Source organism: Atractosteus spatula, chromosome 9, assembly GCF_055471065.1.
Source record: "Atractosteus spatula isolate fAtrSpa1 chromosome 9, fAtrSpa1.hap1, whole genome shotgun sequence".
NCBI lineage: Eukaryota > Metazoa > Chordata > Actinopteri > Semionotiformes > Lepisosteidae > Atractosteus > Atractosteus spatula.
This window is the reverse complement of record NC_142714.1, coordinates 47326075-47351992: the sequence shown is the minus strand read 5'-3', so window position 1 is coordinate 47351992 and position 25918 is coordinate 47326075. Positions and strand designations below refer to the sequence as shown.

General features: G+C 38.4%; 2 protein-coding genes across 3 annotated transcripts; one reads left to right on the top strand and one right to left on the bottom strand.

Annotated features, from left to right (window-relative positions):
- Positions 1-2129: 2129 nt before the first annotated feature.
- Positions 2130-13044, bottom strand: commd5 (COMM domain containing 5). Its single transcript, XM_088925774.1, has 7 exons — positions 12596-13044; positions 11453-11613; positions 11027-11055; positions 9357-9407; positions 7652-7747; positions 5107-5182; positions 2130-2314 (listed from the first exon to the last, which is right to left on the bottom strand). Exons 1-7 carry the CDS (start codon positions 12738-12740, stop codon positions 2213-2215), a joined length of 660 nt encoding a protein of 219 aa, XP_088781900.1. The 5' UTR covers positions 12741-13044; the 3' UTR covers positions 2130-2212.
- A 637-nt stretch (positions 13045-13681) lies between these two features.
- fam199x (family with sequence similarity 199, X-linked) lies at positions 13682-20905 on the top strand. 2 transcript variants are annotated; one of them, XM_088926118.1, is made up of 7 exons: positions 13682-13752; positions 14705-14891; positions 15323-15542; positions 15854-16006; positions 16757-16918; positions 17312-17566; positions 18219-20905. In XM_088926118.1, exons 2-7 carry the CDS (start codon positions 14725-14727, stop codon positions 18387-18389), a joined length of 1128 nt encoding a protein of 375 aa, XP_088782244.1. In that variant the 5' UTR covers positions 13682-13752; positions 14705-14724; the 3' UTR covers positions 18390-20905. The 2 variants fall into 2 exon arrangements, with proteins under 2 accessions (XP_088782244.1, XP_088782245.1); XM_088926119.1 differs by having other exon boundaries at positions 18222-18525.
- Positions 20906-25918: the final 5013 nt, after the last annotated feature.

Genomic DNA, 25918 nt, shown 5'->3' with positions numbered 1-25918 from the left:
CTGTAACATTAAACGTTTAATGGTCAATTTATATGCGTATGACTATCCCAATTAGCAGAGGAACAGCTCCGTGGTTAAAATAAAAGGACAAAAGACATTAAAATATCGGTAAGACGTGACGGAGTTTGAGTTTAACCACAGCTCTGTTATAAAACGTAAAAGATGCTGCAAATCACCTCTACAAATTTGAATGGGCAGTTTCGAGCACGACTGTCATCGTTACGGCCAAACATACTTGAATGGTAAAAGACAGCATGTGCCTTGAACTAACTAATGATAACGTAACTTCATAATATAACCACATCACGTCCCCTTATATGAATGATTACGGCGTTTGCCCTACATCGAGTGCTGCCCTGTATTACTGAAACGCTCTCAATCCAGGTTTCAGACGCCGCTCAGTCATACGGCGACGACAACCTTGATCATGATCTGAGTTAGTCTGGGAAAGTGGGCCAGTCGGGTCAACCCGTCAGACTGTCTAGACTTTGATACGGCTTTCAGCCTAACACCGCCGGTTAGCTCGCCGTTTTCCACTTAGGATCTACTGCCTGCAAACATGCAGATTTTAAAGCGTGCCTGCATACTTTTTAACCCTTCTTTTTTTCAGTTACTTCTGAACTTTTCTCCTATATCCATCCGATTATTAATCTGGAATTTGGCATATTAAATGGGACGCCTTGTGATTGTACAGATTTCCCTGAATGACGAGCGTTGATGACGAAGACCGAGACGGGAAATATTAATTTTCTGTACGTTCTCTGATTTCTACTGGGTCGTGCCATAAAAAGCAACATAAAAAGCATTACTGTGCGGTTAAAAGGTGATAATGCCAATTCAGAAATAAAACTATGTATGTTTCATTATGTACAAGTTATTTAGCTGCTTGTGACCCGTCAATGCCTTACCAAAGAAAAGTAATCAGTTACAATAAATGCTTCAGCATCGTCTCGTTTCTTTGTTGAAGGAGACGCGGAGCAACCCTCGCCATCCACTTAAACTGGTAGAGTACTCTTTATATTTTTATAACAGGTCAGTGGCGTTTTCTATTCATTTATCTTGGTCAATGAATTGAGAGCAACCCGTCGTTTACAATGACGACCTGGATACCCATTTATACAGGAGGGCGTTTACAGGAGCAATGCAATTGAAGTTTGTACCTTACACACGTGCAAAGTAGCCGTTCGGGAGCCCTAGATCTTAATGCAGTGCTGCCAGAATTATTCGTTTTTACAGTTAAACAACAGAAATAACGAATTCGTGCATTTCGGATAGAGTCTTCAGTAAGAGAGCCTTGAGGGTGTTTTCTGAACTTTTTTAACAATAAAAACTATTAATATTAAATGTTCGTATTGGTTCGGACTCACTCCATCCACTACTTAAGCGCAGGTTAGTTTCAGGAGCCCAGACTGACCAAATCCGTACTTCTCAGTCAATACAAAATTCAGACTGAAAATCTGAATTCGTGTTTGCAGAGAGTGATACTTCGAATACAGTACTTGACTATTATAGCCGCAACTTGATACGTATACCATGGTTCCAGTTGAAATGCATAGAGAACATTTTCTGTGCCTTTATGGCAGGTTTAATTGAACAACGTAGAAGAAGACTTTTTAATTACTTAATATCAGCAGAACCTGTTTTTTGCGTTTGTCCGGTCTCTACGTCAACTAATAAAACTGAGAGAAAGTCCTTCTATGGGGTTATGGAACTAATAAGAGCACAGGTTACCTTCTCATCACCTTGAAAATACAACCATAAAACCAAGAGGAGCCTGGAACTTACATGGGAATCTATTAGGAGCTAAATACTGTCAGAGGGCTAATAATAAAGTATTTACTTAAACATACTGTAGCATGGCACTTGAAGATCTATGCAGATAATACAGATAATAATGTGCAGAAACTTGCACATTTTCTTATTGACTGTTTGAAGCAAGGTATTTACAGTAGTACATTTTTCCTACTATCCCAATTTCATGATTACAACTAAAACAGCTAGGAATTTCTTCCAATTTCACAGTTTCATCTCCACTACTAATTCATTTGGAGTGGCACCTAACACAGGAAGGACTGGCGATCCAAGAGAAGATGACAGCTGATGATGTTTTGAAATGCAGTCAGACACCGTTAGAAACACAATTAGCTTGCTTTATTCACCATATATAAAAAAGGGGCAACCCCACAGAATTATGCCCCATGGCAAAACGATGTCAGTCTTGGATTTGCAGCACACTTCGTTTTTCCAGATCATTCATTTCCTTCAGGATAAGTGCAACATTGTAGCGAAGCTCCTGGAACTTGGAAACTGGCAGCTTAGAAGAAAAAAAAACAGTTGTAAACTGATAGGTCATTTATTCAGCAGCTATTTTTTATTGTCCACTTTCATAAGTACTACACCTGTATCTTTATATTTGACACAACACCATCTATGGATCAGAATAAATACAGTACCAACCAATCTTTTAAAAAGTGAATGATACTTTTTCACGCCATTTTAAACAGGTTGCTTTTTCACTTGGTGTGGAAGGAATTGAGAAACCTGCTCTACATGATGAAAACAGTGTTTACTGTAGCTTACATGCCACAGTTGGTAGGCTTCAGCCAGCATTAGCAGGTGTGGAGCAGTTATAATTTCATAATCAAATATTTATTCTATAGCCATGTTAGTAGAGAGATTGCCAAACCATTCTATTCCTCACCTCTCTGGTCAACTGTCTCCTAAAAATGTCAACCTAAAGAATCCAAACAGTGGTTCCTCGATTTAGGAAGGTTTATCAAATGTCTAGCAAAATACTGAGCATCTGCCAGCTTAAGACAGCCTCTACAAAGAATTTATTGTGCCAAGCATTTCATAGAATTCCTGTCTTTTGTGTAAAGTCAAAGGCTTTTTAAGATTGTACATCTGCATTTATTTTTTATTCATAGCTGTAATTACAAGTTAGTAACTTGCACACAGCTGGCTCTTTGTATCTGTTAAATATTTTTTAAACTGGAGATTGTGCTGTTTGAGTGAAAGATACAATAAAATAACCCAAAAATCAATGTCAAAATCCTAGAGGTATCCGAGTCTGCTGTAATGTGCCTCATCCCAACCTTCCACTCAGACTCTGTGACATGATACACTGATAAAAGTTCATTGTTTAAACACCTACGCTAAATAACTGAGGTTATATTTAGCATGTCTGTGTTGAAATCTACATTACTCTTGTTGAACTATGTAATGCTTCTTGTGAGTCTCTAGGCATGTGCATAAAACACTGTGAGGGCTTTTTAAGAAACTAACAACTTCATACTATTATTAATGGCATTTTAATCTTTTTATAGTCTTATAGTTTTCTTTATTTCTTCTTCTATGGTAAAGAAAACTGCAGAAGAGCCCCTACCTGCATGACACAATTTTGTGTAAGTAAAACATTTTGTTGGATGGAATCGTTTACTAAGGCTGAACAAACAGAAGAGCTCTGACTAGCATTTTCTCTAAAAGGAATAAAACTGATGAATGTCTGAACATTTTTTTTCAGTTAGCTTTCAGATGAGCTCTATCCAATGCTTTTTGCTTTGCTTCCTCAGATACCATTGAGTCTCAAACGGTTGTGCCCCTCTGCACATATTCTTTCCTCCTTGAATAAGTATCATGATCTCCAAGAAGCTGACAGAACATTTCTTCATGTTGGTTTTTACAATATAAAAGAAATGACACTTTTTTACAATGTCAAAGAAGTTGCAATCCTCAAACACTGGCTTCCAAGAGCTACACTTAGTATTCATGGGATGCTGGACATCTTTGTTGATATGAGCGATAATCAATAATCGCTTCATTGATGGCACTTTGCCATTATCCTTCTATGAATTGTGAAACCAAACTCACAGCCCTGGAGTGTGTTTATTTGGAAGGTTTTGATCTTACTCTGTGGACTGTTAAGTTCCCGTCTTCTCGTATGTCTCAGTACTGACAGTTACCGGGAAATCCATTTCTGTCAAGGCACAAACTGTAGCATCATCAGTGATGATTGAAGTCTGAGTGGTTTAAGTATTATACTGGAGATTAAATAATTTTCTGTCCATTTGGTAAGTATTCTGCACTCCAGCAGGGAGACTGTCTCATATCAAATGGAGTGTGTCACTCAGATATATTGAAATATAGAGCTTGGGTGATGACATACAGTACCCTTATTTGACTCCTGTCTGGATTACAAAGGAGTCTGTCATTGATCCATTAGTAAGGATTACTGAACACACCATCATGAAACAGGTGAAGGATGATGATGAATTTTGGAGAACACCCATACATCAGCAGGATCTTACAGATCAACACCTCATGATAAAGTCAAACATCTTTGTCAAATCAAAGAGTCCTTAGAAGGGAGACTGGTGCTCCCTACATTTCTGATGTAACTGATGAACTGTAAAAATAATTTCATGTCAGCCATCCTTCATGAGGCTTTGAATCCACAAGGCATCAGGTATCAGGCATCAGGCTTCAGCCAGAGGAAAGAGACATGTGCCATAGTCTGGATGAGTAAGCTGGATGTAGAGAACGGGTATAAGCAGTAATTATGCAGGTATAATGGTAAACCAGCATTGCCTGTTAATTTGTGATGAAGAATCATAAGGCACTCAGGACCAGACCTGTGAGGCACTGACAATAATAAGTTACAACACAGCAGTCATAAAGATGTTGATGATTTCATTCTTGATGTCACATTCCCTTCCAGAAAAATGTATTGCCATTTCCTGGTTCCTTATGATGCCCTTCTCTAGCTCACTGAGTTTCATGATGTCCTGGATCGTCTCGGTCTGGACAGTTCATGAAGGTTGTGATGTTGCAGATCCCAAATTTTCATTCTCCCTTGTACAATATGTTTTTTTGACAGCATGAAGGCAATCCCTCTGTATCTGGACTGATTTTGCCATGTGTGGAACATACAGGCATCCTAACAGTCCTTCACAGTAACTATAACAACCTGAAGACTTAAGGGGTCCTTCTGCACGTAGCCCTGTCAATGCTGACCCAACATTGCCCATCGTCCAGGCTCTGGGCAAGGATAGTGAAACCCAACAGCATAAGCAGAAAAGTACAATTCAGCAGGAAACTCATCTTTACCTCAAAACGATGGGCACTTCCGTCTGTTAGCTTCATCTGCATCAGAATGGAGGGTTGTAAAGCGCGGGCTAAGGAGCTGTTGGTCACAAAAATGGCTGTTTATTTTTCTTGCTAACAGTTGAGCCCAAAGTCAGTACACAAAGAACTCCTAAAATATATATTTTTTAAATAATACACATATCACATTCACTGATATGTTAATCAATCAATTGGTTTACACTGACATGCTGGAGAGCTTTTATACAGCAGGGTATTATACTGGAGCACTCTGAATGCAGTACCTTGTTCTCAGATACAAAAACAGTGCCCCACCTGGGATATAGGATTATATAAGATCGCTTTATCAGCCATATACAATTTCTTGTATTAGGAATTTGTCCTTTCGCACACCCCCACTTGCTCTCCATGAGACACACAGACAGGGAGAGGAGCTTGGGGTCAGAGCGCAGGGTCAGCCATGTATACGGTCCCCCTGGAGCAGTGGGGGTTAAGGGCCTTGCTCAGGGGCCCAGTGGAGTAGGATTCCTCTGCCAGCCACAGGATACGAACCGACCACCTTCCAGCCACGGGCGCAGATCCTGAGCCACACATCCTTCCGATAAGTGCACAGTCCTCAAAACTAGTCCACAAAACGTAAACCCAGCACAGTCCTAAATGTTTTCTGAGGAGTCTCCAGTCTGTATAAAACATTTTAAACTACACTAAACTTGCATAATCCCTCTTAACTGAATGCATAAAATCAATCAACTTCCTTGCATTTATCACTAAAAACATTTTAAACTTTACAAGCATGTTGAATTCAAATTTCATAAACTCATATATATGGCAGTTCCTATGGGAAACATGGTACTCACTAAGCATATCTGCATTTTAAAGAACAAGTGTATATATACAGCATATACGAAATTCTGATAATATACCATTCAAGCATTATGTTAACACCCAGGTGTGTTTATTTATGTCATCTATAGAAAGAGACAAATACACTAGGAAAATACTTACTCAATTCAAGGAAAGGTAGAAGACACATTATGTATAGCTCACAGAATCCCTTTTGATTTTAAATACTGGAATTTAAAAGCCATGAGCTGTTTTTATCCAAGTCACATTAATCTCTGTCTGTACTGTTGTGTTATAAAAGTATAAAACATCAGAGAAAATTCAAATATATATATATATTACTGTTAAATCATAGAAAATCCATGAGCTGTTTTTATCCAAGTCACATTAATCTCTGTCTGTACTGTTGTGTTATAAAAGTATAAAACATCAGAGAAAATTCAAATATATATATATATTACTGTTAAATCATAGAAAACCCTTTAAAATGTATTTTTCTTTTATTATAAATATTCCTAAATTCAGGTATTTCTGGATTTTCTGCCAATGTATAGTAACACATTAATCTTCCAACTGGAGGAACACCCATGCATGATTAAAGGACAGTTTACTCTCTGTGCTCAGCCAGTTATTGACTTAAGACTGCTTCAACACGCCAGAACTCAAGGCAGTTTGGCAAAGTGGACCACTGCTTGAGTCCAGGGTTACACTAGAACATTCAGAAGCTTTACTTGTGACCCAAGCTGGAATTTAGCCTTGCCTCCAGTGGTGAAAGTCCTGAAATAGCACTGAATTTAACCACTGTGCCATGTAGCCCTAAGACATGGCTTATATAAGATCACTTTATTCGCCATATACAATTTCTTGTATTAGGAATTTGTCTTTTTCGCATACCCCAACTTGCTCTCCATGAGACACACAGACAGGGAGAGAAGCTTGGGGTCAGAGCGCAGGGTCAGCCATTTATACGGCGCCCCTGGAGCAGCTGGGGTTAAGGGTTATGATTACTTATAATCATAGTATTTTCTTTAATACACTGCAAAATTAATTTTAAAATTCCCAGCTAAATATTCATTAACTTCATCACAAATGCATAGCACATCCTTTTTGTGCATCTATCACAAAAATAACCCTGCCAGCAGCAAACGTGATTGGAGTTTTATGTTAAAAAGGAAAGTGTTGAATTATCCAAACAGCAGCTTTAGCATTGGCTGTCTTAGCCATACTCTAAGTAACATGGAAAGGGGTATAATACCTGCACACATTAGTAAGAACCTAATGAAATAGAAATAAAGAGAATACATAATAGTGCATTATACAGGTAAGACAATAAAACTGTGGATACATCCGTTATTCATAATACTTTCTTAGTAGGTACCCCTAGAATGATGCAATGACGAAAATTGCCATTCAAGACTGATTGATGAAAGAATATGTATTGTATAACAAAGACATCAAAAAAGGTTTTGCTACAATAAAACAAACAGTATTCTGCTTGTCATTTATACCATTTAAATGGAGTATTATTACAGAGCACTCACACTGTTCTTGTGCATAGTAGGTGGGGGTCAATTACAGTTCAGAGAAACCCTGTGCTTTGAAAACTGCTTTCTCGATCACGTTGCATCTGTGAAGCAGGTGTTGTTTGACTTTGAAGCATGCATCGTTGTAAAAAAAACAGTAATAATGGCTTGAGTGACTTTACCTTGTTGAAATGGCCACATCCACTCTCCACCTAAAATCCTCAATGGCTGGTAATTGAGGGCCCTGCTGAGAAGCTGCAGCTTCAAGTGCTGATCGCCTGAAATGATTCATAACGGCAATGGCATTCATGTTAGCACGCACGTGACAGGGCACTCAGGACAGCACGGGTGAGCTCAGGGAAAAAAGCTGACGAGCTCTTTAAGGGGAGCCTATCAATCCCATCTGTACACGACATGTGAAAGGAAGAAAAGGGGCATTTTGATCTTCAAAGACTCACAATCGATATGAAAATCAAAATCTTCACTGTGATGTGCAGTGACGATTCTTTTTATTCATAAAGCACGGCCACTTCATCGCGGCACAGAAAAGACATGGAAAATAAAAAATGAAAGCAAAACGCTACAGTGCTGAGGGCAAACCACTTGTAGACTTCTGTGGACGACGAGCAAGTTTTCGAAATCCACACGATGAGAAACCATTGCTCTTAACTCTGTGGAAAGCGTCGTAGAGCAGAATGTCTGCATAATGACCACAGACCTGTCCACCAGCCTTTTCGATTCGGATTTCAGTTAAAAAAGTTCACTTTTTCACATTTAAAGAGGCCCTAAAATGAGCCACAGATATGAAAAACCATGTACAAATTAAAAAAATTTAAGCTCACAATTTGTCCTAGAGACTATAAAACAAGGTATGAACATGCAAATGTACTGTACTGGTAAATGTAAAGAAGAAATACTGTTGGCATAAAGTGGCCTATATACTGAGGATTTTCTTCCCATTACACATCCCCACTTAGTTTTCAATTCGGAATATAATGCAAAAGAAGGACTTCCAGAATACCTCACATTTTATTTACATATGTTTACACGAACATGTATGCCACAGTTTCATATTGAGGTTGAAATGCAACAGATTCAATTTGTTTAATTAAATACGAGATTCAAGTACAAGCACCAATAAAGCAATTTCAACCAGTGGTGAGAGCTGATGCGATTGACACATGTCACACTCGACTGATGAAAGTCTCCGAACAATCACAGCCCATTGCTGAGTGCATCTGAAATTTGGCTCCTGCGCCACGTTACGCAACTAGTCAATGGCAAAACTAAACAGGTGCCCCTACTCATCCACCCAGACTGACACACACCCAAAGCCAGCTATACAGTTTTCCTCCTTGCTGAAATCCACGAGGTTAGTTTCTAGATGTTTGAGAAACAAAATCAGTATACTGGCATTAGAAAGCTTAGGTGCTTAAAAACTATTTTACAAATATCTCACTGTTTATCTATGCATTTTTTTATTTTCTGAAACTGAATCAGACCTTCATAGCACAAACCCTTTTAATCAGTTTTGAATACATTTTTTAATATTTAATCTTTAATATTAATAATCAGCTTTACATAATCTTGAAGTCCATTTTTAAAATACATTAAATGGATTAATGAAGGGCTCTTGCTTTACTGGTGTCAGATTTTATGCCTACAATTTTCTTAATTATGCAACCATTCTCTTAGTCGAGATGTCCATGAGATATGCGATTGCATTTCCCCTTAAATTTCAAATGTGGCCAAAACGAAGATTAAAGAAACTAACTAGAACAAACATCCGCCTCTCCAAGCTTTTAAATCCCAGTGGTATTGACAAAAACACAGGATGTGACGTACATGAGCAAACGCTTATCTTTAAAAAATAAAAGTTCAACAAACCTGTTCCCAAAAACCACACTGGCAAAGTCTGTAATGAACTCCTCCGATATCCTGTAATGAAAAAAAAAAGAATGGGATAGATCTGAGGTTCATGTCTTTGACAAATCTAACAGCAAAACCGTATTCCTGTGTTTTTTTATTCAAATTCGTCCTTTGCTTTAATTGATCTTATTTGTTGTAAGAGCAAATGTATTAACAAGGTCTGTGGCCTTTTTAGCTGGATGAGTCCCTTCATTTACATCGCTGTTTCTCTCTCGATCTCAACCCATTGCCACTTTCTGCCAACACATACTGTACTGCAGCTGAGAAAATATGCGTGATAGTGGGGGAAATCATTTTATAATACACTAGAAGAAAAGCAGTGTGCTAGTATGGCGGTATGCCCTGCTGTCTCACAGCTATTGGATACTGCCTTTGGGTTTTTTTTGTGGGTTTTTGCTGGGTGCCCCAGTTTCCTGCCACCTAACCTGGGGAAGGCAGGAAGTGGCTAGCTTGACAAACAGAATGGCAGAGAAGAAGGAGCTAATAGAAATAATATCAGGTTTGTTGTGAAAAAAAGGTATCATACTATGCATTTTTACTGAAACAGCATAAGGCTTTAGAAGTGGGCTCGACTGAATATGATGTTAAAGAGGAACTGCAGTCCCAATTTCTCAGACTATGTATGGAATGTTGGTAACATAATAAATTAATTAATAAATTCCAAATTAAGCACAAAATCATGAACATTGTGAACGCACTGTATAGTTTCTATGTTGTCAGACATTCCTGGTCTTGCCACGGGCGAGAGCGAGAATTTGTTAGAATTGTGATGTTAAACCAGCCCTTCCTGCTAACTAGTCACTGTAATGTGTAATGTAATGTGCGAGAGAATAAGTACAGGTTGTGACATTTCACCGTTAAAGTGTTCCAACGTGATCTGCATGCAGGATTAACAAGTAAGTTGCGTTTGTCAGCCTCGAAGTCGAGAGCAATATTTCCCCTGGATTAAAAGAGATGTGTTCACAAGCCTGCATGTTTACGATGTGATAGAGCCACTTCATCTCACCAGAAGTCTGGCTGCCTCGTTCTGAATCGTAGAAGCGCTGTGCTTAGCTGGAAATGTAGTCTATTTTGTAAAATGGAGGTTTAACACGTTACTGTATAAGTTTTACTTTCATTATGGTTTGAAATGCACTCATCAGTACTGTTTCTTTCTAACCCCAAAATATAAAAATAGCTTTGCAGTTCCCCTTTAAAATTGGTCATTTGTTTCTGAAATGAGAATCATGTATACATTGTCCACAACTATAATTTTTCTGTGTTTCATGCCACCTGTTTTGTGGCTTTACTAGACTGTTCTAACCTCTCTCTGTGTTTGTATGACTGTAGTGGACTAAGTTTCTGTATTGAGCCCTATGTTTCTGGGATGGGCTTTATACATCCCTTACAAGGAATAAGTGGCTTTCTAATGACGGATTGTCTGTAAGAGTTCGATTCATCATGGTAGAGGAAAGATACCAAACTCTAACACGAAGATTAGCAAACAAACAAACCTTGTGCCACCCCAAGTCACTTTTGAATTTTGCCAACCAATGCATAGCTGACTATCAATACATTACATGCATCAATACATTATCAAACATTAAATGTGAAATTATAAAAGAAATATGCTTAGATGTTAAATTTACCTGAGTTCCCTTAAATCTTCTTTAAAGACCTAATACAGAAAGAGATTTTGAATGAGTGCCTTCTATTCACATCGGTTTTTACAAATATGCATTTGTAACAATTACTGCTTTACTGTTTTGACCCTCTTTTTAAAACCCAAATCCTCTTTGTAATCAAAGGTTTGGCTAGCACAGAACAAATAGGATTATTGTATAGAATATCCATTTATACCTAAAATATACAAATATGCAGTTAGGTTGCATTATGATAAACGCAGACTATGGAAAAGTAAAAGGCATTTTCAAATTTCTGTAATGATATGTGAGAGCAAAGACTGTAATTTGAAAAAATAATTCAGAAAACAAATCTCCTCCCAAAAGTATATTCTAATGTTATTACAATAATAAAACTCGGCCTTGCTTGCCATGAACTAGTCCCAGACTTACCTCTTGTTTTAGTGATGATGTAGGAAGGCGCAGGGCTTCTTTGAGAAGCCCATACATTCCTGCAATGATATAGCTCAGCTGCTCTTCAGTCACTGTTCCACTTTCAGCTATCATTCTCACAGACTCCCTACAGTCCTTTCCTTCAAGTGCGTTTACAACAGCTGAGGAACACAGAAACCACTGGTTACTTCATGTATTCATCCTGGTCTGCACCTTTTAGTTACATATTTGGCACTGTGTGTATGTTGATGGGTCACACACAGATGTGGTTCTCAAAGCTGCAAACTCCTTCAACATTTCCAGGGCTCAGAAGAAGTGCCTGAAGCCATAAATGGGATCAACTAATAGGGAGCTGGAATTAAAAACAGAAGACTGTAGTTCTCTGTGACCAGGGCTGCTTTTTGGTGGTGATTGAGGGCTATATCATTTCGGTTTTCGATGTTTATTCATAAACCTGTCACTAAGCACTTTTTAAACTGCCATATGACTACACAAGTCAAGCATTCTGTATTAGCGAGGGCGTTATTCACTTAACCCAAAAGGATTGCTTTTGCCCTCCGATAAACACAGCAATATACACCGTACTTATTTCTAAGTTCAGCTGGAAATCATTCCATATTTGATTAATCAGTCGGCAAACCAATAAATCAAATCGTAAGTGGAAAATCTGCATGTCAGCAATGTAGTGAACAAGAGTAGACTGGAAATGATTTATGTAATGTGCATGTACAGTATACAAAATATACATCTTTAGGACGCAATTGAAAACCATACACCCCAAGCTTGTATTGTACATTCTTGAATAGTCTATCGAGAGCTCCCTCAAGTGGTGTTTGCTTGTGTCAGAAGTGATTTCCCAAATATCTGAAGACGGAACAGCGCTACAACAACCCAACTCTGGCTGTTCATGCTGAAATGCGTCGCCGCGTTGTGTTTAGGTAGATAATAATGATGACCGGATGCAGGCGCATAATTATTTAAACTAGCGTTAAATACACAGGTGGTATTGCTACAAACGTAACATGCAACTTCTGATAAAATCGGTCAATACAAAATAAAATCATCGGACCGGAATAGGCTAGAAATAAGCCAAGCAGACCAAAATACGAAGCAAACTTCATTCAAGTTAAATGAATGACTTACCTTTTAGTATCTTTCTGAACAATTCTTTATCTAAATTCTTCAGATGTTTTACCATGATTTCTACTTCGGAGGGTATCCTTGCGCCGAGAAAACTGGTCCTGTCCGTCATTTGCACACCTGGTTTCCCGATAGCAGACACCGACATGACTGGTGATCCTGCTCAGCTCGTGTTATTACTAGAGACCCGTTAATTTATATTTAACGGGTATATTTATCCAGAAGTACCGGTTAAAGTCAGCTCTGTTTAACACCCACTTTGGAAATACAATTCAGTCGATGTCGTTCCCATAAATCTCGTATACTCGTTCAGAAAATACGCCTCAGTCGTGCATTGTTCATTGCATCACGTTATTTTAAAGAGAAATTTGAGATGATCGGAATAGCAATCCCTGCCAGTGTTTTGGTGCCGACAAGCTCTCGGTCCGTTTCCGTGAATGACACCCACGTGATAGAGAGCCGTCTCAGATTAGCGCCCAGTCGTGGCGCGCCTCCTGCTGGGAAACATTGGTATTGCAGCCTTTCTTACCTGTTAACGCTGTGGCGGGGCTGTGTACCGGCGCCTTGGATGAACCATGTAACACCGAACCTCGGCAGTATTTGGGAAAGTCGATCACAAAAACAGAATGAAAGCAACAAAAACGTGTCAGTCAGTTAAGCAGATTAAATACGTCAGAGCAATAAGATAAAACTTATGAGCTACATTTATGAAGTTTAAGCAGGAGGGAGATTCAGATCAAATACATGAATTTAAATTGCATAGCGGACTCCTAATTCTAATTTTTCTGCTCCTAGCCCTGTCTCGCTACCTGTCGTTCAGACACAGCACCATAAAAGGAAACGGAGACAACCTGTGAGGTTTACTTCGAGGTTTGCCGAGCTTACAATTGTCCAAAACTATTCGGCACCCCTTATAGTTTAGGCTTGTCGAAGAAATTGTCAGAATTCCAAATTTCCGAAAAGATTCTTCCAAGTTGGTGGTGGAAAAAAGGACTTTTGACATGAATAATCCGCCCGGCTAGAGGGCGCTCTAGTTACGATCACGCTGCCAACTCATCAGCTTCTGTGACGTCATCGGAGTTGCCTAGGGAAGAAAGGAAGTGGCGTAGCTTCGGCAAATGGAGTGGGAGAGAAGTAGAAGCTCCAAGGAATAATATCAGGTTTGTTGTGAGGTATTCGGAATATGTTTACCGGAGTAATATACAGCATTGGAAGAAGACTTGAGTGTGTAAGATGGTAAAATGGGCATTATTTGCAGAAAGAGAACAGTGTGTACTTTTTAGTTAAGGTTTTAATGCGACTACGGCAGATTATCGAGTCCCTCCATGGCTTGTCTCGGATCAAGAGGCTTTAGCGTGGTTTATGTACTTCGGTCATGCGGGAGATTCATTTGAAATGCCTTGTGATACGTGAGCAAGGGGAAAACAAACTTTTAAGCGTGTGGATTCCGTCTTCATGGTTTTGATTCTTAAAACGTAGTCGAACTTCTGAGTGTTGGCTAGCCCCATTGAACGTGTTACGTGTAACAGTTTTCCGAAAAACAGAATTCCTCGTTTTCATTTCTGCCCGAGTTGCCGAACTGTTGTTGCCTCGCCGTTAATTAGTGCAGGCTTGTGGGTTTTTCTTAAACAGTTCTAAGTAATTGCAAAAGTCGGGATTTAAATGGGGGGTGTAGCGACATTTTGCTTTAAAAGAATAAACCTGAGGTGTCTGGAGGTAAAATGGCAGGAGTGTGATTCCTTCTTTTCGGGTCAGAGCAGAAACGCGCACTGACCGCAGCCCTGCAATTTTGCTCCAAGGCGGGTGTCGTATCTGTGGCAGTGAGTTGGCCAGTTACTTTTTGTCAAGGCTGTCTCTATGTACGGTTGCTTGAGTTGCTGTAGACGTTGGTTTTGAAACGAAGAGCTCTGAATCCTAAGGAATTCCACACTTAAATGCACCGGTAGAGCCGTATAAACATTGTGAAGACTGAAGGCAACCAGCACACATGAAAGAATGATTGTAGAATGTGTCTTTTAAACGAGAAACTGTTTTTCTTTTTTTTTATCCGCGCTCTTTTTAAACCTCTCCGTGCTGAACGTGTCCAACGTCGTTCTGTGCTCTTGGTTGTAGTTCGTCGCATCTTTGCACAAATGTCGGAAAATCTCTACGAGAAGTTCCTGGCACCCGAGGATCCATTTCCATTGCTGGCCCAGCGAGGGAATCTCAGCGAAGTTGCCACCTTGGATGGCAGCGACTTCGGCTGCCAGCTGTCCTCTTGCCACAGAACGGACCCTCTCCGTCGGTTCCACAGCAACAGGTGAGGGGCGGCGGTAGGGGGGCTTTCCTGTCCGTGTTCTCAAGCAGCGTGGAAGAACTGCTCTTGGCTCTTGTCCAAAGTAATGCGTTTTAAACTCTTTTATGCAGCCAGATGTTTTACTGGAGTGAGCCGGGAAACGTACCTTGCTCAAGGGTACAACTGTAGTGCCTGACACTGGGAACTAGTATTAGTTTCCTCTCATTTCTGAAACATCCTTTTGAATAATAAAAATGCATTACACTGTACTGTGAACCTCAAAAAGTGGCACCATGAATTTTCACACAATCCAGCACTGTCTCATATATTGTTTTGCGTGAGCATGTTTAATTTCATCCCTCCTCTCGCAGTTTGCATTTATTTTAATGATTGGGCTAAAACCTCTTGGGGTTGAGTTTAAGATGTTGAAGTGCTCTGTGGATGTGCATTCTCAGATGGAACCTCACGTCTTGTGGAACAAGTGTGGCAAGCTCCGAGTGCAGTGAGGAACTTTTCTCCTCCGTCTCGGTTGGGGATCAAGATGATTGCTACTCCCTCCTGGACGACCAGGAGTTCACTTCTTTCGACTTGTTCCCAGAAGGCAGTGTCTGCAGTGATGTTTCTTCCTCTATCAGTACCTACTGGGACTGGTCGGATAGTGAGTTCGAATGGCAGGTATGTCCAAAGAGTTTCATGTTCGTTTGTGAGAAGCCTATTTTTGAAAGATGTTTAGGTTGCTTTCAAGAGTTAGCTTTTGGGTCTTAATGTATCAAAAAGAAAAAGGATCTCTGTTGTTTTGAAGGAGTGGGGACAGGAAAACCACAAACCACAGATTTGCTTAATTTCTATTTATTCTTAATAGTTAAACTATACCTTTGCAAGTATAGTAACTTTTGGAAGTAAAATCAGTAACAAATGTCATGTTTTGTCTGGTCAGGATTCTTCCTAAATGCTCACTTGGAAACTCACTACATTTTCCTTCTCAGCTGCCAGGAAGCGACATAGCAAGTGGAAGTGATGTACTCTCTGACATCATACCCAGCATTCCCAGTTCTCCTTGCCTTGTCCCGAAGAGAAAAAGCAAACCACACCGCAATCTGGACGAGCTAGCCTGGAGTGCAATGACAAATGATGAGCAGGTACATCTTACTGGCAGGAATAATATATACTTTAAACGTGTGTCAGGGATTATTCTATATTAGATATGAGACACAGATTAGACTTCAAAAGTTATTTTGAAGTAGAAATCTATGTGGAAATGTTATACACTGCAGTGCATTCTTTAAGATGCATGGTTTGGAATTGAAATGATCCATTTCTTAAACTTGGTGCATTGGTATATACTGTAAAGGTCTTTTAAGGCAGGGCATGGTTAGTAGTTAGTCATGGTCAGTCATCTTTGTGTTTGGCTGTAAAATAAGTTCAAAGCATTTTCCTAATGCTTTATTTTTGGTGTGCTTAGTGTTTATTTGCATGAGTAGACAGTAATTCCGACCCATTAAAAGTGTAGCAGCCTATTTGAACAATGAAGGTAGAACAAGATTCTGCCTAAAACATTAATTTCTTTTTCTGTTTCCAAATATCCAGGTAAACTTGGATTCTAAACAGATATAAATGAGTGCAAAGATATTTTACACTACTGCAAGCAAAACATTAGAACTGGCATTATGTGAACATACTGTATCTTCAATAGGGCAAGACTAATCTGTTACAACATTGTTCACAATTCACTTTCCTCTTTAGGGGGTTAAGAGTTTACTTCTGCATCACAATGCTGTGTTGAGGGCTGACCCACATCGCAGGATCAGAAAATTACATTGCTGTGAACACCTGTTATTCCTGAGGTTGTTCCTTTCATTTTTATTCGTGTATATTTTTTTCTTATGTAGGTGGAATATATTGAATACTTGAGTCGAAAGGTCAGCACTGAGATGGGACTAAGGGAACAACTTGACATTATAAAGATCATCGATCCATGCGCACAGATATCCCCCACTGACAGCGAGTTCATTATTGAACTGAACTGCCTGACAGATGAGAAACTAAAGCAGGTAAGGCACAATTTAATCTGAATCTTTTGATGATAAGTTTGAAACATACAGTAACATTTGTTTAAATTATACAATTGACCACTCTGAACACTGTTGCTTTCTAAAGCATCGAGTGGCAGAATACTTTAAATGCTTCTTCCATCATTTCTGAGTATATAGAACAGGTTGCTGTAGATTGGTTAACAGTAAAAAAAAAAAGTAAAATCTTTGTCAGATCCTGGTTTGTGATGTTTCTACTCTGGATCTGTAGGAATAGCAACTATTTATATGAGAATATCCTGTCATTTGAAGTATTAGACAATTTTTACATGCACTGTATCAGATTTTGTTAATTATGGCTAAACATTGCTAGTATTTTGCAATCCTTTGACAGCCTCATTTTCTGTGACACAGGTGAGGAACTACATTAAGGAGCACAGCCCCCGGCTGCGTCCGAGCAGCACCAGGGATAGCTGGAAGAGAAGTAGCTACGGCAGTGCCAGCACCAGCGGGGTGAGTGGTGCCAGCAGCAGCAATGCCAGCATGGTTAGCACTGCCAGTAGCAGCAATGGCTCTGTGGGCTCCAGCTGCAGTGCTGCCAACATGAGCCGGGCACACAGTGACAGCAACCTCTCCGCCAGCGCTGCCGAGCGGATCCGCGATTCTAAGGTAAGACCAGACCTGTAGGTGTTCCAGAAACCATTTTCATGAACTACAGTTCCAAGGCTGAGCATTAAGACAATATATATATATATCATTTAGAAATCATTAGTGTAAGGTAAGATCACTGTATTAGCCCAGCACAATTTCTTGCATTAGGAATTTCTTTTTGCATACTCCAGCTTGCTGTCCATGAGACACACAGGCACACAGACGGGGAGCACCAGGGCTCTTGGTTTTTAGAACAAAAACAAATATGCTAGAATTGTAGTTTTGCATGCTGTCGTAAGAAGTGTACCGTAATGCAAGCCGTTGATAATCAAGAATTAATAATGATGACCATGATAAAGAATTAAACAATTTGTTTGATTGTACCCATTACAGAAGTATTGAATTTTATTTTCCCTTGTCTGCAATAAGAACATTCTTGTAGGCGTCCTAAAATGAAGTCTTTGTAATTGCTGTTCTGGAATGGCGACCAGTAAAAAGTTGTTAGTGCTCGCATACACATTCACAATCACCTAGAATCAATGAGAAGACAAGGCAGCAAGGTCCTGTGATTCATGTCATCAAAAGAGTGACGATGTGGAGGAGCTGAACTTGACTTTCTTTTTGTGATGTATTGATTTTGTCGGGCTTGTTCTCCTGTTGCTGTCGCCAGAAGCGATCTAAGCAGCGAAAGCTGCAGCAGAAGGCCCTGCGCAAGAGGCAGCTGAAGGAGCAAAGGCAGGCTCGCAAGGAAAGGCTGAGTGGACTGTTCCTCAACGAGGAGGTGCTCTCCCTCAAAGTGACAGAGGAGGACAACGAGGGCGACGTCGACATCTTGATGTGACGAGAGTGAATCCCTCAGTGTTCCTTCTAAGCCTTGGACTACGATGTGTGCCCCCTCTCCTTTCTCTTGTGGCAAATACTTCTGGGATGTTTGCTTTTGCCCATCATACATTTTTTTTTTCCAGAAGAATTTCAAATGCCGGCATTCTCACTCCTAGTACAACAGACAAGACTGTTGGCAGAATAGCTTAAGCCATAAATGTCACGCTTGATAACCTGCTATTTTCTAATGCCACATTTCCCCCCCCCCCTCCTCTCTGTCCAGTCTTTATGTAGCACCTTACCTTGATGGAGTAAATAAGGCACTTATCCGCTAGTTAAGACTTAAAAGCTTTTACTTGCTTTAAAAACAATGCACGTGGTCCTGGGGAGGCCTCATAAAATGTTTCAAAGGTCCAGCAAAATGTTTAACACTAAAGCAGTTTTTCAGTCTGCACCAGGGGGCAGCAGTAGACTGTGTCCAACCTGAAGATCTAAATTCCTCTAAAGCAGAACTGTTAACAGATATTTTTATATTAATGAGAGGGGGTCAGGGTGAAACCAGGCATAGAGGGAACACTGAAACAAGACTTGTGTATGCTAGGAATTCATAGCGGTTTGTGCCGTGAGGGAGCAAGAAAACTAAAATCAATTTTAAGTACTGCTGTTATGATATTTCCTACAAAAGCAAAGTTATATTTTTGTTTTTCTGATAGTTTATTTAAGTTTAAGACATTTTGTTTAAAATTAGAATAGAAATTAAGGGAATAAAATACAAGTGTCAAGATTTCCACCTGATTTGTTGTATTAGTGGGACATTGTGTTTTTCTTTGTAAACTGGTCCATATCCTTCTTTCTTAGTTTGCATGGTGAATTCTAAGGGTGGGGAGGGAGGGTTGAGGTTCAGTTCATGTTCCTAATTGTACAGTGTATTACAGTTTGGGAAGGAGAACAGTATCACATCCTTTATACCTGGTCAGATTTTTTAAAGGTATCTGATGGAAGCTTGGGACAATACAGTTTACTCCCTATGCAATTCACTCACGTGGTACATCATATCCTGTGGACATATTTTACTATTCTGACTTGGAACACTATGCTTCACAATGTGTGCTATATTATGTATATATATGTATTATATATGTATTTACTGTAAGGAGCTTGGGAAATCAAAGATAAAGGTTTACATACAGTAAGGTTGGGTTTCATTGCATTTTTTCTCTCTCGAGTGGATCTAGACCTTAACCTGTGTGAATGTGATATTCCCTTTGTAAGAACAGTATTCTTTATATCATTTCTAAAAGGCTTATATTAGTCCAGGGAAATCTATTCTGGAGATATATAAATACTCCTAAAACGGGGATATCCAAATCTATTTCATTTTTATAACGATTTTATAGCTGAGTATATAATTTGTCAATATGAATACACTGCAGATTTTTAAAAAATCTTCCCTTTTAGCCTCAGTGCTATTGTTAGTCGTATTGTTCATGTAGGGCTCACAAAGACCATCCTTGTTGATGTCTAGATTTTAAAATTTCTGAGTTTAAGACATTAATGAGTTTATAAAGTGTGCTCTACAGTTGGGCCTGAAAGACTACATTTTTCAACTAGGAGAAATTGCTGTGAATTAATTCTGTAACGCATTATTCTTTATCATGATGGTCTAATGAAAACATATTTGCAAAAGGTGTCATTTTGTCACTATGGTTTTGATTAACCTTTAAAAAGCAAAGTCATAAACTATGTATAGGTTCCTGTAAAAACCAAACATTATGGCATTCTGTCATTTTGCATATTTTTTTAGTTGTAAATCTGGAATATATTGATGTATGTTGATATAACGCATAAAGGACAGAACAGTATTTTCTTCTAGCATTTGCTGAAGTGAAACTATTTTGTGGTAAATCTTTGAAAAACTTGAATAAAGAATAGTGTGGGGAATGCTGGCACTCCTAAGATTTACACTGAAGTACTAATCAAAAGACATTTCAGGATTCTATATTAATGCTTTTGTCACATGTAGTTTAATTTAAATAAATGCCTTAACTTTAAATACCTTATATTTGGTATAATTGATTTTATGATATGGTCAGAATCACAGAATGATTTGTACATTTGTGGTATTTCGGATAAGTTCTTTTAGCTTGAGCAAACAAAATGATCAATGATACAAGAAAGTGAAAAGTCTGAGAAGATTCCACTGAAACTTGTTCTTAGATTTAAAGATGGCTTTGTGCAGTGATATTAAAGGAATGCAGCTGGTAATTTCATGTTACTGTTCGATTGCTGTTATAACTGCAGAAAAAAGTGTTTAGTATAATTTGTGCAATGAAAGAGATACTGTAAATGTGTGCTGACAACAAATAGAACTCCTTGGAATAATATGCAAATGTTTAATTTCACAGAAAGTTCATGAACTCCGATTAATGTGTAGAGAAAAAAAATACCTCCCTTTCTCAGTGTGTTAAATATGCATTTTAAAATGCCAAATCATTTTGAAATTGAATAAACTGTACATTTTCAGTGTATTTGAAATAACTTTTCTCTTGGTGTTCAGTTTATGGCCCCTTTGTGCTTCTTTTAATCGCTGTTTCTCTTTGAGAAGTAACAGTGAGATTCTTTACTGAATACATCTGTGATCTCTTGGGTTCTTGAATATGGTTTCCTTTTTATATTTGGTGCAAATTAAACAAATATATGTATTTTGTGCTTCTATATCGTGTTTCTTTCAAAAGAAAAGCTATTTTTCCGTGATCTCTTGTAAAGGCCTCTGATTACAATCATTGTGCCACCCGCAGCTGAAGGAAATATGGGTTTAATTGATTTCATTTGTGCCTCTATGATCACCTTTTAGGCAGCCAGTTAGTGTCCATCTCATACGAGTATAAAACGGTATCATTTCTATTGTGCTTTCTTATTTCAGTTGGTAGCGTAGTAGAATTTTCATTTTGTTTGCATGAATGCAGTGTTAAGGTTGCATTTTCGGTATATGCTGTATTTGTTGTGTGTATTAGTCTGTAGTGGTATCGGTATCAGCCTTCGTTCACTTTTTCTATAACTTAAATGGAAAGGTTTATAGGTTCTATGGGAAATGCTTACAATTGCAGCCACTTAGTTTTTGAAGAATTGAAAAGAATTTTGTAAAATAGCCACTAGGTGGCAATCGTTTACTAAACTTGTAGAGAACATTACTTTCAAGAAAATAAAAGAGGAACATTTGTCTATTAAGGGTCATTCTGTTAATACAGTATATTAAAAAGCGACAGCGATTTGCCGCTTGGAAGACCGCTTAAAAGACTAGGAACTTCAATAAGTCACGTTGACGCTTTAAGATTATTTTCTCATTGTGCTATTGGTTTAATTTCTGTTTGTAATATCCCTTACATTTCTGCTGAAAAATAGCATGATTCAGTGAAGTATTTGATTTTTGTTTTAATATTGTCTTGTCTATGTCTTTTCCCAGAAAACTATTGGGAACTGGCTTATTAAAAATTGAGTTTTATCAAAACGCGTACAGGTACAATAATAACGTGTATGACCCGGGACACACATTTTGAAACCCTATTCGGAGAAGGAGTTTTATTAGTGAAGTGGTAAGGACTGGACCGAAATAAAGCCAACAAATGTGTTCTCTCTGTGTCGAATATTGAAAAAACGAACAGTTTTTTTTAGTCATCTAAATAAAGCAGATTTCAGCTAAAACTCTTAATGGCATGGCCATATCGCACTTTCTAAACTTGGCCTTGTTCCGAAGTATCCCAGTATCACCCTTGCGATGTATTTTATTCAAACAAAGCATGTACTGTATACAATATATACATTCTGTACCCGAGCATATACATTCAGTGAATTAAAGTTCAACAGTAATATAGATCTACAGTTTACATTTTCGTGTAAAACTGATTTTCTGTAAAGGTTTGCAGTATCGAAAGGCTCTTGACTGTTATAAATTAAAAGAGTTCTTACATCTGAGATTAGATCAGTAGCCTTTTAGGCACAATTTGAAAATCCCATCCGCTGCCTGCGTGAATCGTTTTGGTAGTGTTACATCGTGGTGACAAATGTAAGTCATTGTGGATTTCTCTCTATGCGTGTGGTTAAATAGTGGTCAGCTGGAGCCCTTCATTGTCTTTTGCCCAAAAAAGCTCAGAAATTGCCCTTCATTGCACTGTGGGAAAATCGCCCCCTCTTCCTTTTGTCCTGATCTGTGCTTCTCGCCTATAGTAGTCTCTTCCACCATCGGGTGCTTCAGTTTTCAGTCCTCCGTGCATTTAGGCGTCCCATTTTAGAGATCAGATAGCTTTTCAAACTCAGATTGCATTAGCCATAATTCCTCTTTACACCACGGCTTCATTTGTCTATTGACACAATACATTGAAAGATAAAGAGGAGTGCTGAGAAGCAGGCAGTCGGCTCATCGTTTTCGCTTAATTGCACACAAATTTCCTGTATAGTTGGAGGCTTAGGCTCAATAAGTAGTACATTAGCTAGAATAAATCCATTATATGTATATATTCAGAGCCCAAGAACTGTTATGCAATGGGGTGATTGTCTCTAAATGAACCTGGTTACATTGATTTGCGATTAATCATTTTGCGGAGTGACTCATCTGTGTTCACAGTACAACAAAAATGTCATGTTTACCTGACGGCATTAACTCCATTTATCTCGGGAGTATTGGAAAAATGTTCTTGTTGCCAACGTATGAAGTTCGTCGGATTCAATCATCTGCTCTTGATGGAGCAAATATAAAAAAGCTTATTCGGGGAAGCTGTAGCTTTAAGACAAAAAAAAAAGAAAACGTTTACAGTACCTTGGAAGAGAGCAAAAATAATACACGTACTGGCCGTTTCAAGAACGTAGCTTCGGAGTGAATAAAATTCCTTTCAGTGTTTTTTTTTTAACTTGACCCATTATTGCTTTACCACATTGAACAAATCACCTTATTCTTTTTAAACAAGTAGTAAGCGAAGGAATAGTGCGTCACTCTGAGAATCCCAGCGAATATAACGTTTTGACTCTAAAATTATTTTAACATCCAGGAATTATAATGTCACTGCATGGCATGCCTGCAGTATACCCCTACCATGCATTCACGTGTGCGGAATATACACTGTCACACTTGACCCCCCCATTTGTGAAGAATGCTGATGTTTCTCAGTATTCAGAGCAGAGACAGTTGGGTCGTGGAATTATCGCCTCCTGTCGCAACCGAGAAAGATTTATGTCTGGTTCTTGCATCTTGCAATCAATTGCAAGAAGGGCAGCATTCATTTACGGGGACGTCAGTCCAAAAAAAAAACACACCAGTCCAGTTGAACAGCAACGTCTTAGCCCTGTGGAGCTCTTTCTTAAATTCTTAAATGTTAAAGAATCTGAACTTTATAGCATTAGGTTAAAATCACTAATATGGAAACGTGTGTTTCAAGATAGGAAACAGTCTATTATTATGAAGGTTTAAATTTGACTAAAAATATAAGTCTTAACCACTTCGATATTTTTTAAAAGTATGCAAAATACCGCAGAAACGATCAAGTGGGGTGCTGAAGATAATTCCTAAAAGCTATTACCACGTTCAGATACGTCGAACACATTTCCTTGCTTACGAAAAATAAAATTAACGGGTCTCCAATATAACACAGCGCAGTATTTCCGAATAAAAACGACGTTGTTAGTTTTCGAAGTCTTTTTAACAACTCAGTGTAATTGCTGCAATTAACACTGTGTACCATTTCCAAAACTTCAAAGTGATTTTCCGTAGAGCGTCGGTAGTTTCTGCAATTCTTTAATCCAATGCATTGCAATTTGTCTCAATTGTATATGATTTCCTGTAAGAGCGTAAAATGTTAGAACTTTATGCTTCTGAAAATAAAACTTTAATCATTTATTTTTTCATCAATTACCCCCCACCCCCCAAAAAATAAAACCGTTACGTAACCTCTAATAATACACTAAATTACTGATTAAATTATTGGGTCAAAAGTTCTGATTTGTCGATTTGACTTTCTGTTCAAACGACAGATTTACACATTTTCTGATTCAGTCCACTTTTATTAATTATTAATTTACACAGTGCACAGTGTTAGATGATCGATTTGCTTCACCTACACTGTAAAACGCAATTGTATACTCATAAAAAATGAGGAGTATTTCATAAAAAATGAGACTACTTTCAGGGTTTTTCAGGGCTACTAACTTGTAATTCAATCATTATCCTCCAGGCGTCACTGTAGACACTATAATCTCAGCAATCACTTGGTAATCTCAATGAGAACCGTGATTAATTGCACAATTCTAATATTTATGATGAGTTTGTTGGTACAAAATCAAGACAGTTTATATGGTGAAGACAATTTTAATTATATCTAATTATATACACGAAGGCTTCAATGTCCACTTGTTGTAGTATACACACATAAATAGATTTTATTTAGCAAAACCTACAATCCATCATCTGGCCACACTCAAAGGGGAATCGTCCGAGATTTAAAATCACCAAAAACACAGTAACCGGAGACTGAGGTTGACACTGTGAGTCCTTTAGTAAAAAACTATAAAACTGATTGACATTGTTTCAAATGAAGGATATCAGTCTGTTTGTCTACAGTTTATATAACTCACATTATATAATGATATCATATCAGTTTTAATTTGCTTTTTTAAGGAAGAAAAATTAAGGAAAATTAAAATTAAGGAAGAAAATATTTCACATGATCCTAGCTTAAGATGGAAAAACAGTTCAAAGTAACATTTACATAAAGAGAGATGAGTGGAAAAATAAACAAAGCTGATTGGTAGCAGGTGTAAATAGACAAAACAGCCTATTACGTTATAATTAGTTGACAGGCTGATTATTCCTCAGCCATTAGTCACATTTTGAAAAGCAGGGTCTTACGTCGTTGCGCCTATCAGTCTGAAAGTGGTCCATGCAGTTGATTCAAGAAGAGATCAGAATGAGCTTTACTGAAAAGAGCTGCTGGCTCACTAAGGTACATCAATTGCCCAATTAGCAAACAAAATACTTTTTCCATACATCTTGCTCAAGTGTATTTTCCAAAATCAACGCCCCTTGAGGACAGGCAATTAACATTAAGTCCTGTTTACAACCTTTTGACATGGCAGTGTTGATAATTGAAATTAATTTAATGGCATACATGAATGGCAACAAGCCCATCTCCTTTGCCAACCTATATGAAGGAAAATGTCATTTGAAGCATGAAATCAAACCAGCTTTAACAGATTGCCACCTTCTGCTGTTTGATGCTTTCGACTTGTTGTTAGTATGTCATATTTAATCATATTAAACCACATTTTCTATGGCTGTACTCACAATAAAAGCATAAAAACTGGTTCCGAAGAGTGATCTGAAAGGAGCTAATGACTTCTTCGTTATTCTGTTTAGATAATAGGCTTATTTTATACTTTAACACCTGCTGAAGACTTATGTGAGTTTGAAACGGTAGCGTGATGTAGTGTTAATCGCTCATAAGTGTCAATGGTACTAGTCTGGATGGTTGTGGCAAAGCCCAATAAGTGTCTGAAGGGAAG

Coding starts and splice junctions, on each gene's coding strand:
- commd5 (XM_088925774.1), bottom strand. CDS start 12,740: ATGTCGGTGTCTGCTATCGGGAAACCAGGTGTGCAAATGACGGACAGG. Junction 9,408..11,026: donor GAAGATTTAAGGGAACTCAG/GTAAATTTAACA, acceptor TTTTCATTACAG/GATATCGGAGGAGTTCATTA. Junction 5,183..7,651: donor GATGTGGCCATTTCAACAAG/GTAAAGTCACTC, acceptor TGTGACCAACAG/CTCCTTAGCCCGCGCTTTAC.
- fam199x (XM_088926118.1), top strand. CDS start 14,725: ATGTCGGAAAATCTCTACGAGAAGTTCCTGGCACCCGAGGATCCATTT. Junction 15,543..15,853: donor ATAGTGAGTTCGAATGGCAG/GTATGTCCAAAG, acceptor TTTCCTTCTCAG/CTGCCAGGAAGCGACATAGC. Junction 16,007..16,756: donor CAATGACAAATGATGAGCAG/GTACATCTTACT, acceptor TTTCTTATGTAG/GTGGAATATATTGAATACTT.